Source organism: Furipterus horrens, unplaced genomic scaffold (assembly GCF_987537825.1).
Source record: "Furipterus horrens unplaced genomic scaffold, mFurHor1.1.pri manual_scaffold_17, whole genome shotgun sequence".
Taxonomy (NCBI): domain Eukaryota; kingdom Metazoa; phylum Chordata; class Mammalia; order Chiroptera; family Furipteridae; genus Furipterus; species Furipterus horrens.
Genome location: NW_028327187.1, coordinates 48,523,361 through 48,539,611, shown reverse-complemented (window position 1 = coordinate 48,539,611; position 16,251 = coordinate 48,523,361). Strand labels below are relative to the sequence as shown.

The 16,251-nt window shown below is 37.8% G+C and overlaps 1 protein-coding gene across 1 annotated transcript in view; it reads left to right on the top strand.

Annotated features, from left to right (window-relative positions):
• The window catches only part of PAK3 (p21 (RAC1) activated kinase 3), a 163,046-nt gene that overhangs the window by 44,748 nt on the left and 102,047 nt on the right, over positions 1–16,251 (top strand). The window contains exons 5-6 of the mRNA XM_090265283.1: positions 1,807–1,938; positions 2,769–2,934. Of these exons, the coding sequence (XP_090121409.1) occupies positions 1,807–1,938; positions 2,769–2,934 (298 nt within the window). The remainder of the gene's footprint in view (positions 1–1,806; positions 1,939–2,768; positions 2,935–16,251) is intronic.

Below are 16,251 nucleotides of genomic sequence, written 5' to 3'. Positions count from 1 at the left end.
ACTATGCTGTGCACCTGAAACTAACACAAAATAATATTGAATGTATACTGTAACTGAAAAAAGTAAATAACAATAAATTAAAAAATTACTTAACTTGTGACATAAAAAAGAATAAATATGAATGTATGAATAAGAAAACAATTATCAAGTAAGCATATACCCTTTGTTATATAAACCACTCATTATGTATATCAGACAATCAAATATTATTTCAAATACTTATTTATGAACTTTAAGTTGTCTTCCTTCTCACAAGATATAAAACTTGTTGGCTCTGATCACATATATGGTTATACCTTATTCCACCATAGGTTAGTAAATATTTATAGAAAATTCACAGTAAACTTATAATCATTGAGGTGGTTTTATATAAGTCTATTAGTAAGCATCCTGTATCTGACTGAGGAGATTTGTCCTCAAGATATGAAAATTCATTTTAAAATTAGCTTGAGCTGGTATATCTGTAGGCATAAACCAAAATATATATATATGTATATATATATATACATATATATATACACATATATATACACACACACACACACATACACATACACAAACAAAACAAAAAAATCATAAACAAACTATCATAGTGTTTTTCAACAGAAATTTAATAAAAATTGTATATGTAACTTTACATTTTCCACTAGCCATATTTAAGAATATTTTTAAAAGTGAAATTATTTTTAGTAAAATGTTTTATTTAACTCAGTATATTCAAAAATATCATGTCAACATATACTCTATAAAAAGCATTAAGAAAAATATCCAATTTTTCATATTGCATATTTGCTATCTGGTGTGCACTTTACAGTTACAACTCATATCAATTCAGACTAGCCAATTATAAGTGTCAAATAAGCATTTATGGCTAGGGACTGCCATATTGGACAGCACATATCTACAGCATAGTTCAGTGGTTTTTAAACTTGAGCCTGTATCAGCATCATCTGAAAAACTTACTGTAACAAAGATTGCAAAGCCCCATTTTAAAAGCTTCAAATTCATAGATCCAGATGGAACCAAAGAATTTCCATTTCTAACAAGTTCCTTGATAATGCTGATTATGCGAATCTGGGTACCTCAGTTTGAGAATCATGACCATAGTTTTTTCAAAATCCAGCTTTGGTACCATTTTACCAAATGGTCAGTAAGTGATCCTAGATGCTATAGTTGTTGTAATTTTTGGTGCTAGTATCATTGCATATTTTAACATTACAAACCACCATTTACCTGTTGGTTAAGATGAAATAATTATTTATGTAGATCTTCATGTCTGTTAATCTCTGAGTGGTTGATTTCAGGTGGCTGAACAGAGAAGAAACATTCATGGGCTTGCTTGTACTTAGTATTTGCAGAGCTGTCTTAATACCATATCCATACATATGCTCTGATCTTTAAGCACAAAATAGCCCTTTTCTAGTTAACAACCTGTCAATATACAAATGGATTATCTGCCCAGTACAAATTCAAAGCTTTAATAGCAATTAATTTGATTTCTTAAAAATATTCATTAATTTCAAAAACATTGAACTTTAAAATAGTAAATGAATATGTCACTGCTTTTTAGCTCAGTGGAAAATAAAAAAGCGTTTTTAAATTTCATATTGTTTAAACCATTACCTGAATTTATCTCTGAATGGGGACAGGTCCTGAGCATCAAATTTTAAATGGTTCTGCTCCTTTGTAAAAGATTCAATTCCCTCTTAACCCTACATAGTTAAGTATTTATTTCCCTTGTCTTGTTTTTGAAGAAACACAATGAGGAGTTAATACCAGATCTTTTCACTTTATTTTTGTCATAAGAGTACAAAAACTGCATCAGAGCCTCCTTTGGCTCCTCCTGTGTCTGAAGAAGAAGATGAAGAAGAGGAAGAAGAAGAAGATGACAATGAGCCCCCACCAGTTATTGCACCAAGACCTGAGCATACAAAATCAGTAAGTCACAAGTGACTATTTCCAAATGATTCAAAAGGTGTCCGTGAGAATAGCCATATAGTCAGAATCTAGTTAATCAACTTGTACTTATTGAACATCTTACTATGTTCCAAAACTTGGGGATACAAGATTAGCACATGACAATTACAGAATAATACTGAACAATATACAAATAAGTGTTAAGTTATAAAACTGCTACAGATGTTAAGATAGAGAAAAAATGTTCATGTGAATCAGTTAGGAAGACTTGCATAAGCAGAGCTACCAGTACCAGAATTAGCACAGCATATACAGGAGTCACAAAGGACTAGCTCCTCAGAGCATTCGAGGGCAGTGTACTTGAAGCAACTTAAAGATTTTTTAGTAGAAATCATTTGTCTTTAAAAAGTGATTGAGGGTTGGGGTACAGCATAGGAAGAAGGATGAGTAGGCACAGCACAGACAATTTTTAGAGCAGTGAAAATGCTCTACATACCATAATGAGATAAATGTCACTATACATTTGTCCAAACCCATATAACGTAGTACCCTCAGGGTGAACTGTATGTAAATTATGAACTTTGGGCGATTATGATGTCAGTGTAGATTCATCAATTGTAACAAATGCAGCAATCCGGTGAGGATATGTTGATGATGTATGAAGCTATGCATGTGTGGGGTCAGGGGGTTTATGAGAAATCTCTATACCTCCACCTAAGTTTTGCTGTGAACCTAAAACTCCTTAAAATGTTATCTTAAGAAAAAATTCACTGGTAGAACAGTGTCTTGACTTCATACCCATTACTTGCTCTGCTGCTTTAATTACAGAACTATTTTTTCTTGTCTTTAAGATCTATACTCGTTCTGTGGTTGAATCCATGGCTTCACCAGCAGTACCAAATAAAGAAGTCACACCACCTTCCACTGAGAACGCTAATTCTAGTACTTTGTATAGAAACACAGATCGACAAAGGAAAAAATCCAAGATGACAGATGAGGAGATTCTAGAGAAACTAAGTGAGTCTTTTGCCATCATTACTTTCTTCATGGAATAGTTTCTCATAAAATGGAATGAGAATTGATCCTTTAGAAGTTTGAATATGCTTGCATGAGCTCCAGACTCCCTGAAGTCACGTGATTTAAAATTTGGGACTCACTGTGTATTTTAGATCACTCTCTCCCTCACAATCCTAATTTGATAGAAACTAAATACTTTCACTTGAAAAAATAAACTAAGCTGAAAAGTTGAAAAAATTAATTTAGTAAGTTTTATTTTAAGATTACACTCCCAAAAGAAATAAAATAGTCTGATGACATATCTTATGATCATACCCCAAGGGCTCCCAACTGGTCAGTTATGATAGATAAGTCAATCAAAACCCAACATGGTCAATGAAAACTGGAAACCACAATGATATAGCCTTTTTCCTTAATTTAGGAGCATTTCTATGTGGAGAGGGGACAAGGCCAGCAAATGTCAGCAGCTTCCTTCTCACAGTGTCATTAATGTGTATATGTGTGTGCATATACATTTACTCGAGTTTAGCAAAAATACTATTCCAGTTAGCTTTCTGGATGAAGGAGATTAAAAAATATATACATTCTCTGATAAAAAGAGTAAGGGTCTGTGAAATATACTCATATTCATTAAACTCATACTACAAAGGCCTTTAACAAATTACTAATTATCTACAGTCAATGCCCTCAATCTAACTCCTACTTATCCTTCAAAACTCGGCTCAAATGTTACGTCCTCAGGAAAAGGCTTTTTTCCCTCTCCCAGTCTTAATTGCTCCCTTCCGCCTTTATAGCAGAAAATATTACATCATACTAGTCTGCCTCCATTCTTCACTTAGACTATGAGCTCCTCAAAGGCAGAGACTATGTTTCTTTTCCCTGTATGTCTAGCTCTGATAAAGCGTCTGGTATATAAATGCACTTAACAAATGCTTCTTGAGTGAATGGATGAAAAATAAGCAAACAAATATATCTTCACTGGTTTCTTCCTTTTCTGTTCTATGCCAGAATTTTTGGAGGAAACAATAGAAAAATAATTTCTTGCCCTCAGGAAACAACATTTTTTTATTACATTTTATAGATTATATTGTCACAATAGTCCCATTTTTCCCCTTTGCTCCCCCCCGCCCAGCACCCCCCTCCCCCAGCAATCCCTCCCTTCCCCAGTCCATGTCCATGGGTCATGCATGCAATCTCTCTGGTTTCTCCCTTTCCTATGTTGTTATTATTTTAGAATTAATTCATTAATTGATTTATTTTTATAACAATAAAAAAAGTAACACCCCCCCTCAGACTTTAGATCCTTTATAATCTTATAGAGGACAGTGGGCGTCGGTCTCCTGCTCTTCTAGCTGCTTCTAGCTGGGCGTGGTCGTTGTCCTACCTACTCTTGGGTCCAGTATTCCCTAATAAGAGTCAAGGTGTGTGTGTGTGGGGGGGCGGCGAGTGGCCTTCCCACATGGGGAAGGATCGTGCAGACTCCAGGTCAGTTGGCTGTCCCCGGACAATAATGTGCTTGGTTTAACAGGCTGGCATCCTTGTTGTATTCTGGGGGCAACAGGTTTGGCAACAGGGTTAGAAGGCATCATTCAATCCATAACCACTAAATGATGAAAGGCAGGTATTAATTTTTCAATGTCCCCAATTAGGGAAAGAAAGAGGGGCTTCTTTGGAGGAAGGTGTGCCAGGCACATCATATGTGTCCAGAATACTTTTGTCCACTATATTTAGCTTGGGCTGAGGGAAATATTTTAGGTTTTTTCCCCTCTTAGACCTCTAGGTCTTTTCTGTCCAAGCCATTGGAATAGAAAAGAGAAACCTGTTTTAAGGTGAAGCCCACAGACCATCCCATTCTTCACCAACCCAGCCACTTGGTTGAGCCAAACCATTCAGTCTCAGGAGGCAGCGATGCAGACAGGATTAAGTGAGGCCTATACATACAGACAATCACTCAGGTACTTAGATCCTAGGCTTATTCCCTTTGAAAACAGAAAATACATGTTCATTTATGTAATATAACCCACAAACCGTCCTCTAATTCTGTAAGCCTGTCTTAATGGGAAGGCATCGAGTTGCAAGGCATTTGACACTCTTTTTGCCTGTAAATCAAGCATCTTTGATGATGTCACAGATCTAGTTTAACTTACAAATGCAAGGTAACTTTAAATGAAGAGACTTTAATGACAGTTAGCTGTATTACTTTATAGTCTACCAACAAGCATTGTGATTTTCCTTGGGTCACAATTTTTCTCCCCTTGTCATTGAAGGGACTGTATTAGGTCCATTTTTAATTTATTCTGTTCATTTGCATGAACTAAACAAGAGCAGCAAATGATCACTTATGATCTTTAAGTCTGCTTTGCTGAACTTACACATGGAACATTTAGGGTGGCCTTCAGTCTGCCCTTCAGGGAGCAGAAATTGAGCCACGTACTTGCCATTCAGCCTTGTCTGTAGACACCTGCCTTTTCCAAGTCCTTCAGATTTTCTGTTGTGCTTTAAGGTCCCTTTTAGCCATCTCTCAGGAAAGCAGACTTCATTTCTTCCCTGGAAAGATTGCCATGGACCGCACATCCAACCTAGGTACCAGGCCTTTTTCCTCGTGGGCTTTTATTACCTTCTAAGGTCACCCTTGTTTCCTCAGGGCTTTTGGTAACAACCAGAGCCGAAGCATGTCTTTTTTAGGCATGACATTCCTGTCAAAGTCTTGGTCAACGACACCTCTGTTTTCTTTAATATGTTTTATTGATTATACTGTTACAGTTGTCCCAATTTCCCTTTCCTCTGCTCCCCTCCACACGGTGGTTCCCCTCCCTCCAGTTTTCCCCCACTTTTAGTCCATGTCCATTGGTTGTGCATATAGTTCTTCTCAATCTCTTTCTGTCTACTCCATTTCCTCCTACTATGCTTCTTAATTTCTGTACCATCTACCTCCCTTACCCCTTCTCCCTCTCTGCTGACCTCCCCCCAATATGTTCCCCATACCTATAGTTCTTTTTCCACTCTCATTGCCTATTTAGTTTGCCTTTGTTTCAATTCCCTGGCTTCTGTTGTCGGTTCTTGTGATGCAGTTTTCATTTTAGTGTTCATAGTTTTGATCCTCCTTTTCCTAAACCAGTCCCTTTAACTTCTCATATAATTGTGGTTTGGATCTAATGAACTCTTTCGGTTTTCTTTTGTCCTGGAAGCACTTTCTCTGCCCTTCTATTCTGAATGACAATATCGCTGGATAGAGTATTCGTGGTTGTAGGTTTTAGATTTTCATTACTTTGAATGTTTCTTGCCAGTCCCTTCTTGCCTGCAGGGTCTCCCTTGAGAAGTCAGCTGATAATATAATTGGGACCCCTTTGTACATGATTCTTTTCTTCTCTCTTGCTGCTTTTAAGATTCTCTCTTTAGCTTTAATTTTTGACAATTTGATTATAATGTGTCTTGGAATATTTCTCCCTGGGTCCAGTTCCTCTGGAACTCTCTGTGCTTCCTGGACCTGTAAGTCTATTTCCTTCCCCAAGTTTGGGAAGTCCTGCTTCATTATATTTTCACTTATTTTTTCAATTTTTAGTTCTTCTTCTTCGCCCTCTGGCAATCCTATAATTTGTATGTTCAATCTGTTATAGCTGTCCCAGAGGTTTCTGATCCTCTTCTCACTTTCCTTGCTTTCTGTTTCCTCTTTCCATACTGGTTGACTGTTTGTTCCTTCTCTATGTTCTGGTTTGTTGATTTGATCTCTGGATTTTATTTCCTCGCCACTTGTCTCATATGTGTTTTTGTTCTTTTCAGTATGAGTGGCTTTCAGTTCTTTCTCTTATTGTTCCAAATCTTTTGTTAATTCTGTAAGCCACCTAATAACTATAGCTCTGAATTGAGCCTCTAAAAGGTTTCTTATTTGTTCATCTGTTGCCTGATGAGCTGCATCACCGGGATTTCTATAGTTGTCTGCCTCATTTTGACAGATCTGTGTTTTGCTTTGCTTCTGGGACAGGCTATATGGGGTGGAGCCTGTGTATTCATCACAACCCGGAGACTGGCGGTGATCCGCAACCATTTTCACCATGCTGTGGCTCTTTGTTGTCACTACCCGGTGACTGGCAGGGATCCACAACCTATTTCGCGGTGCTGTGGCACTTTGTGTTGGGGCGGGGGCCCAAGATGGATTCCTGCCATTATTATCTGCTGGGAGATTGGGATCCGTCCTCTCGCCCTCTGGGACTCACCGTCTGAGGCAATGAGGTGGCTGCTTTTCCCAGAGTTGGGGTCAGGAGCTGCTGTGGCTCAACTGCAGCTGGGATTGCTCTCCCTGCTGCTTACCCTATTGCTACCGCAAACTGCACTGCCCACTTTCACTCTTCCTACCTGTCCCATGAGCGCCGCTGGTTTATAACTTCGTACGTTGGGCTTCTGTGTAGTTTTATTTTCTGGAATTTCTAGTTATCTTTTGTTTTGAGTTAGTTGTATTCCTTTCTAGTTGTAGAGGGAGACCGAGCATGTCAGTCTAAGCCTCCATCTTGGCCAGAAGTCAACAATACCTCTACTAACAACTGGTCTTATTATTTCCATGCAAAGAACTTTATGTCATTACTTACTTCTCCAGGGTGCCAATTTCTGGAGGGATTAGGTAGGGAGAAAAATATACAGCGTGAAGGAAAATCTTTGTCCTTCTAATATTCACTAGAATTGCGTTTCCATTCTTTATATATTCTCTTTTTTTTCCCTCCCCACTAAAGAGGAAAAGAGAAAAAAAATGTTTGTTTATCTGTTACATTTGTCCCACTTTTTCTTCTATTCCTTTCCCACTCCCTGCCCACCCTTTCTCCCACAGTCAATCCCCACCCAGTTGTCCATGTCCATGGGTCATTTATACATATTCTTTGACTTGACCTTTCCCTTCTTTTCCCCTTCTCTCCATCCCCTCTTCCCCCTTGTCATTGTTAGTCTACACCTTGTTCACATACCTCTGTTTGAATTTTGCTCATTTGTTTGTGTTGTTCATTAGTGTCCTGTAATAGGTGATAGCATAAGGTATTTTTCTTTCATAGCCTGACTTATTTCGCCAAGCATAATTCTCTCTCCAGTTCCATCATGTTGTTGAAAGTGGTAGGAGTACTTTCTTTCTTTCTGCTATGTAGTACTCCATTGTGTAAATGTACCACAGTTTTTTATTTTTATCTACTCTTCTACAGATGGACACTTAGGTTGTTTCCAACACTTGGCTATTGTGAATTCTGCTTCTATGAACATAGGGGTGCATAGACTCTTTTGGATTGGTGTTTCAGGGTTTCTCGGATATAGTCCTAGCAATGGAATTGTTGGTTCGAAAGGCAGTTCCATTTTTAGTTTTTTGAGGATATTCCAAACTGTTTTCCATAGTGGCTGCACCAGTCTGCATTCCCGCCAGCAGTGGACCAGAGGTTCCTTCTCTTCGCATCCTCACCAGCACACATTGTTTGTTGATTTGTTGATGATAGCCATTCTGACTGGTGTGAGATGGTATCTCATTTTGGTTTTTATTTGCATCTCTCTGATGGCTAGTGATGTTGAACATCCTTTCATATGTCTATGAACCTTCTGTATGTCCTCTTGGAGAAATGTTTGTTCAGGTCCTTTGCCCATTTTTTTATTGAGTTGTCTGTCTCCTTGCTGTTGAGTAGTATAAGTTCTTTATATATTTTGGAGATCAATCCCCTGTCTGAGGTATCATTGGCAAATATATTTTCTCATACGGTTGGTTCCATTTTCATCTTGCTGATGTTTTCTTTTGCTGAGCAGAAACTCTTTAGTTTGATGTAGTCTCATTTGTTTATTCTTTTCTTTATTTTCCTTGCCTTAGGAGATATATCAGTGAAAATGTTGCTACGTGGGATATCTGAAATTTTCCTGCCTATGTTTTCTTCTAGGACTTTTATGGTGCCACGGCTTACATTTAAGTTTTGATCCTTCTTGAGTTTATTCTAGTATATGGTGTAAGTTGGTGGTCTAGTTTCATTTTTTTGCATGTCCCTGTCCAGTTTTCCCAACACCATTTGTTGAAGAGGCTCTTCTCACTCCATTTTATGTTCCTACCCCCTTTGTCAAATATTAGTTGACCATATAGTCCTGGATTTATTTCTGGGCTCTCTATCCTGTTCCATTGGTCTATATGTATGTTCTTATGCCAGGACCAGACTGTTTTGATTACAGTGGCCTTGTAATATAGTTTGATATCAGGTATTGTGATTCCTCCTAGTGTGTTCTTCTTCCTCAAGATTGCTGTGGCTATTCAGCCTCTTTTTTGGTTCCATATAAATTTTTGAAGTATTTGTTCTAGGTCTGAGAAATATGTCATTGGTATTTTAATAGGGATTGTATTGTATATATAAATTGCTTTGGGTAGTATGGACATTTTAATGATGTTGATTCTTCCCATCCATGAACATGGTATATGATTCCATTTATTTGTATCTTCTTTAATTTCTTTCTTCAGTGTTATGTAGTTTTCTGAGTACAAGTCTTTTACCTCCTTGGTTAAGTTTATTCCTAGGTACTTTATTTTTCTTGTTGCTATGGTAAATGGAATTTTTCTTTCAGTTTCTATCTCTGAGACTTTATTGTTGGTATACAGAAGTGCCTTCGATTTCTGAATATTGACGTTGTACCCTGCTATTTTGCCGAATTCACTTATTAGGTCGAGTAGTTTTTTCGTGGATTCTATAGGGTTTTCTATGTACACTATCATGTCGTCTGCAAATAATGACAGTTTTACTTCCTATTATCCAATTTGGATGCCTTTTATTTTTCTTTCTTGTCTGATTACTGTGGCTAGAACTTCTAAGACTATGTTGAATAGGAGTGGAGAGAGTGGACTTCCTTGTTTTGTTCCTGACCTCAGGGGGAATACTTTCAATTTTTTGCCATTGAGTATGATGTTGGCTTCAGGTTTCTCATATATGGCCTTTATTATGTTGAGGTATGCTCCCTCTATTTCCATTTTGCTGAGTGTTTTCATCATAAATGTGTGTTGTACTTTGTCAAATGCTTTTTCTGCATCTATTGATATTACCATGTGTTTTTTTTCATTTTGTTTATCTCGTGTATTGCATTTATTGATTTGCGAATATTAAACCATCCATGCATCCCTGAAATGAATCCCACTTGATCATGGTGTATAATACTTTTAATGTGTTGTTGGATCCGGTTTGCCAATATTTTGTTGAAGATTTTAGCATCTATGTTCATCAGCGATATTGGCCTGTAGTTTTCTTTCTTTGTTGTGTCTTGACCTTGTTTTGGAATTATGGTAATACTGAATTCATAGAACGAGTTTGGGAGTTTTCCCTCTTTTTGGATTTTTTGGAATAGTCTGAGAAGGATAGGAGTTAGTTCTGTGCTAAATGTTTTGTAAAATTCACCTGTGAAGCCATCCAGTCCAGGGCTTTTGTGTGCCGGAAGCTTTTTGATTACTGCTTCAATTTCACTAGTTGTTATTGGTTGGTTCAGGCTTTCTGCTTCTTCTTGATTCAGTTTTGGAAGATTACGTTTCCAGAAATTTGTCCATTCCATATAGGTTGTCACATTTCTTGTGGTACAGTTGTTCTTAATAGTTTCTTATAATCGTTTGTATTTCTATGGTATCAGTTGTGATTTCTCCTCTTTCTTTTCTGATTTTGTTTATTTGGGTCATCTCTCTTTTTTTCTTTACTTGCCTGGTTAAAGGCTTGTTGATTTTGTTTATCTTTTCAAAGAACCAGCTTCTACTTTTGTTGATCTTTTGAATTGTTAGTTTAGTCTATATCATTTAATTCTGCTCTAATCTTGATGATTTCGTTCCTTCTATTTGCTCTGCGCTTTGCTTGTTGTTCTTCCTCTAGTTATTGTAGCTGTAGGGTTAGATTTTTTATTAGAGATTCTTCTATCCTTTTTAGGTAGGTCTGTATTGCTATTAACTTTCTTCTCAGGACTGCTTTCACTGTATCCCATAGGTTTTGGGTTGTTATGTGTTCGTTTTCATTTGTTTCCAAAAACTTTTTGATTTCTTCTTTGATGTCATTGTTAACCCGTTCATTATTTAATAGCATGTTATTCATTCTCCATGAGTTTGTATGTTTTTGAGTTTTTTCCTTAAAGTTGCTTTCCAATTTTAAGCCATCGTGATCTGAGATAATGCTTGATATAGTTTCAATTTTCTTGAATTTGTTGAGGCTTGTTTTGTGTCCTATCATGTGGTCTATCTTTGAAAATGTTTCATGTGCTCTTGAGAAGAATGTATATTTTGCTTTCTTGGGGTGAAATGTTCTATATATATCAACTAAGTCCATTTGGTCTAAGGTGTTGCTTAATGTTTGAATATCTTTGGTGTTTCTTTGCTTTGAAGATCTGTCTATTGTTGACAGTGGTGTGATAAAGTCCCCTACTATGAATGTGTTTTTGTCTATATCCTTCCTGAAGTCTTTCAAAATTGTCTTTACATATTTGGGTGCTCCTATGTTGGGGGCAGATATGTTTATAAGGGTTATATCTTGTTGATTGATGTTTCCTTTAAGTATTATGTAATGTCTTTTTTTGTCTCTTTTTATGGCCTTTGCTTTGAAGTCTGTTTGTCTGATATAAGTATTGCTACCCTAGCTTTCTTTTCATGTCCATTTGTTTGATATACTTTTTTCCATCCCTTCACTTTCAGTCTGTGTAAATCTCTTGTTTTGAGGTGTGTCTCCTGTAGACAGCAAATATGTGGGTCCTGTTTTCATATCCATTCTGCTACCTTATGTCTTTTAATTGGAGCATTTATTCCATTTACATTTAAGATTATTATTGACAGGTATTTATTTATTTCCCTTTGTACTTGTGTTCCTCTCCTTCTCTTGTTTTCTTCTTTTTCTTACAGCATTCCCTTTAGTACCTCTTGCAGTGCTGGTTTGTTGGAGATGTATACTTTTAGTCCTCCTTGTCTGAGAAACTTCTTATTTCACCTTCCATTTTAAATGGGAGCCTTGCTGGGTAGAGTATTCTTGCTTGCAAGCCTTTTTTTTCTATTACTTGTAATATTTTTTGCCATTCCCTTCTGGCTTGTAGTGTTTCTGTTGAGAAGTCAGTTGCTAGCCTATCGGAGCTCCCTTGTATGTTATTAGTTGTTTCTCTCTTGCTGCTTTTAGGATTCTCTCTTTGTCTGTGAATGTTGACATTTTAATTATGATGTGTCTTGGGGTGGGCCTATTTGGGTTTATCTTCCTTGAGGCCCTCTGTGCTTCCTGGACTTGCATAACTTTTTCTCTCATCAAGTTAGGAAAATTTTTAATCATTACTTTTTCAATCAGGTTTTCTGTCCCTTTTTCCTCCTCTTCTCCCTCTTGTATTTCTATGATTCTAATGTTGTTTTGTCTCACGTTGTCCTGCAGTTCTCTTAAACTCTCTTCGTTCTCTTTAAAATTTTTTTCGTTTTGTTGTATTGTCTGGAAAGTTTTTTCTACATTGTCTTCTAATTCACTGATTCGATCTTCTGCTTCATTTAGCCTACTTTTGGTTGATTCTACTGTGTTCTTCAATTCAGAGATTGTATTCTTCATTTCTTCCTGATTCTTATTGATAGTTTATATTTCTTTTTTTTATGCTCATGTAGTTCTTCATAAGTTCCTTGTAGCTTCCCTGCAATTCTTTGTAGTTTCCTTGGAGTTGTTGGTAGTTTTCCTGAAGTTTCTCATAGTTTTCTTTGACATTGTCAAGGTCATTAAGTTTCATAATAATCATTTTTTTGAATTCTGTGTCTGATAGTTGGCTTATATCTGTTCTATCTATCTCTCTTTCTGGGGATTCCTCTTTTCCTTTCATTGGGAGGTTGTTTCTCTGTCTCCCCATGTTGAATTCTTCTTGTTTGTCTTTGTTTATTAGATTTGTCTGCTTTGATTTATCCCTTTACTGGTATGAATTTCTTTATAGGAGATCTAGGGGATTCAGTGGTGCGGTTTCTCTGATCTTCTGAGACTGATGTTCTTATGTTGCCCCTTATGTTGTTTGTTTAATCTGTCTGTTTGTATTACAGCTACTCTTTGGTGGGTCTTTTCCTCTGGCTAGTTGACTGAGAGTCACTCTGCCCACCTTGTCTTGAGATCTTTTGTGGAGGTGCTGTTTAAACATAATCACACAACCCAGGCAAGAAACCCACACCCTCCAAAATCTTCCCCAACCACAATCCCACTAGCGGCCGCAAATGAACCAGAATTAATATACTTGTAATGATATTAAAACTCTTACTTCATAGGAGAAACAGATACGAGTTGTTTTAAATGAAGGAAGGGTGATTTTTGAGAGGGAAGGTGATAGAGTAATAATATTAGCAATTGGGATCAAGGCTATGCAAGACAGCAATTAACATTTACACAGTATGTTTGAAAAGGAAGAGAGAATTGCAGTATGGAGTGAGAAAGTGGAAGTGTATAGTATTAGGTTTATATAGTAGTTATATGCTATACGTTTAGTGTGAAAGGAAGGATATACACAACAGACATCCAAGCAGACAGACAACCAAAAACTGAAAAAGAGGGGTATGGGGTTTAGAAGGTAGGAAACAGATTAGAGAAAGAATTTTTCAAGAATAAAAATACAGAATAGAAAATAGCAAGAAAGAAAGAGAGAGAGGAAAGAGAGAGAGAGAGAGTAGAGAAGGGGAAGGTATGAAAGAGAATGAAAGAAGAAGGGGAGGGAGAAAAGGGAGGGGAGTAAATTAAAATTAAAAATATTAAAAGATTAAAAATGATATAAAATAGAGAGATAGGAAAAAAGAGAGAAGAGAGAGAGAAATAAGAGATTGGAAAGGGAAGAAAAAAGAAATGAGTGGGAAGGGAGAGGAAGGCAAAATAAAGAAAAAAATTAATAAAATTAAAAGTACTGAGAAGGAAAGAAAGAAAAAAAGGAGGGAGGGAGGAAGAAAATAAGGGGGAGGGAAGGAAGTAAAAAGAAAGAGGAGAGAGTAGAGAGGGAGAAAAACTGAAATTACAAAATTAACAAAAGAGAGGATGAAGGAGACTTCCGGCCAAGATGGAGGCTTAGACGGACACGCTAGGTCTCCCTCTACAACTAGAGAGGAATACAACTACTTCAAAACAAAGGATAACTAGAAATTCCAGAAAATAAAACTACACGGAAGTCCAACATATGAAGTTATAAACCAGCGGTGCCATTTGGGCAGGTAAGAGTTAAAGAGGGCAGTGCTGTTTGCGGTCGCACCTGGACAACAGCCGGCGGCGAGGAATCCCGGATCCGTCAAGCCCCTGGCGGTGTGCGACCCCGGCGAGGAATCCCGGCTGCGGCCAAGCCCCTGCCGGTGCGCGAATCCGGCGCTGGGGAGAGCGGCCGCCGCATCGCCTTGAACAGTGAGGCCCAGGGGGGCGGGAGGACGGACCCCGGTCTCCTAGCTGAATAACTGTGTGAATCCATCTTGGACCCCCGCCCCCAAAGAAAGCACCACAGGGCTGCGAAATAGGTCGCGGACAGGCAGACGCCGGCCGGTCGCTGATTTGTGACGCGTACACAGGCACTGCCCCCGACAGCCGGCCCAAGAAAACAAAACGCATCTGTCAAAATGAGGCAGACAACTATAGAAATACCGGTGACACAACTCACCAGACAGCAGATAGAGAACCTGACAGATGAACAGATAAGAAACCTGTCAGAGGTTCAGTTCTGGGCCATTGTTAACAGATGGCTTACAGAATTCACAAAAGAGCAGGAAAAATATATGAAAGAAGCGAAAAACTTTCATAACGAAAGGAACAAAACCGCATACGAGACAGAAGGAAAGGAAATAAAATCCAGAGTTCATTTCAACATACTGGAATATGGAGAAGGAACAAGCAGTCAACCAATGCAGCGAGAGGAAATGGGAAGCAACAATGAAAGGATCAGAAACCTCTGGGACAGCTATAAAAGGCCCAACATAAGAATCATTGGTTTGCCAGAGAATGAGGAAGATGAACTAGAACTTGAAAAATTGAGTGAAAATATAATAAAGGAGAACTTCCCAGTCTTGGGGAAGGGAATAGACTTGCAGGTCCAGGAAGCAAGGAGAGTTCCCAAGAGACTGGACCCAGGGAGAACCACTCCAAGACACATTATAATCAAAATGTCAAAAATTAAAGATAAAGAGAGAATCTTAAAAGCAGCAAGAGAGAAGAAAAGAATTATGTACAAAGGGGTCCCAATTAGACTATCAGCTGACTTCTCAAGGGAAACCCTACAGGCAAGAAGAGACTGGCAAGAAATATTCAAAGTAATGAAAATCCAAAACCTACAACCACGAATACTCTACCCAGCGAAATTGTCATTCAGAATAGAAGGACAGAGAAAGTGTTTCCAGGACAAAATAAAACTGAAAGAGTTCATTAGATCCAAACCACTGTTATATGAGATGTTAAAGGGACTGGTTTAAAAAAAAACAGAAGCTAGGGAGATGAAACAAAGGCAAACTAAATAGGCAACGAGAGTGGAAAAGGAACTGTGGGTACGGGAAGCAAATTGGGGGGAGGTCAACAGGGAGGGGGAATGGGGAAAGGGAGGGAGATGATATAGGAATTGGGGATCAAGGTAGGAGGGAATGGAATAGACGGAGAGAGGTTGGGAGGAACTGTATGCACAACTAATGGACATAATCTAAAAGGGGGGGACAACTGGAGGGAGGGGGGCCACCGGGTGGAGGGGAGCAGAGGGAAGGGAAATTGGCACAAATGTAATATTTTAATCAATAAAACACATTAAATCTGAAAAAAAAAAAAGAGAGGATGAAGGAGAGTAATGCAAGAGAGAGAGAAAGGATATAAGGGGTGGGGAGGAAAGAGAAAAAGTAGAAGAAGGGGAGGGAGAAGAGCGAGGGGAATAAATTAAAATTGAAATTGAAAAATTAAAAGATTAAAAAATAAAGTAGAATAGAGAGAAAGAAAGAAAGATAATAGAGAAAGAGGAGGAGGAAAAGAAGGGAAATGGAAGAACAAAACAAATGGAGAGGGAAGGGGGATGAAACAAAGAAATTTAATAAAATTAAAAGTACTTAGCAAGAAAGAAGGAAAGAAAGAGAAAGGAAAGGGATGGAGGAAGAGGATAAGGGGGAGGAAAGGAAATAAAAAGAAAGGAAGAGGAAGGAGTAGAGAGGGAAAAAATTAAAATTAAAAAATTAACAAAGAATAGAATGAAGGAGAGACATGCTAAAGAGAGAGAAAGGAGGGAAGGGGAGGGTAGAAAAGAGAGAGAATAAGAAAGAAAGGGAGGGGCAGTAAGAGAGAGAGTGAGAAATAAAAGAATGAAAGGATTTTAACTCAATTCAACTTTTAGGCACAGTATCTATTTTTTTTTTTTTTC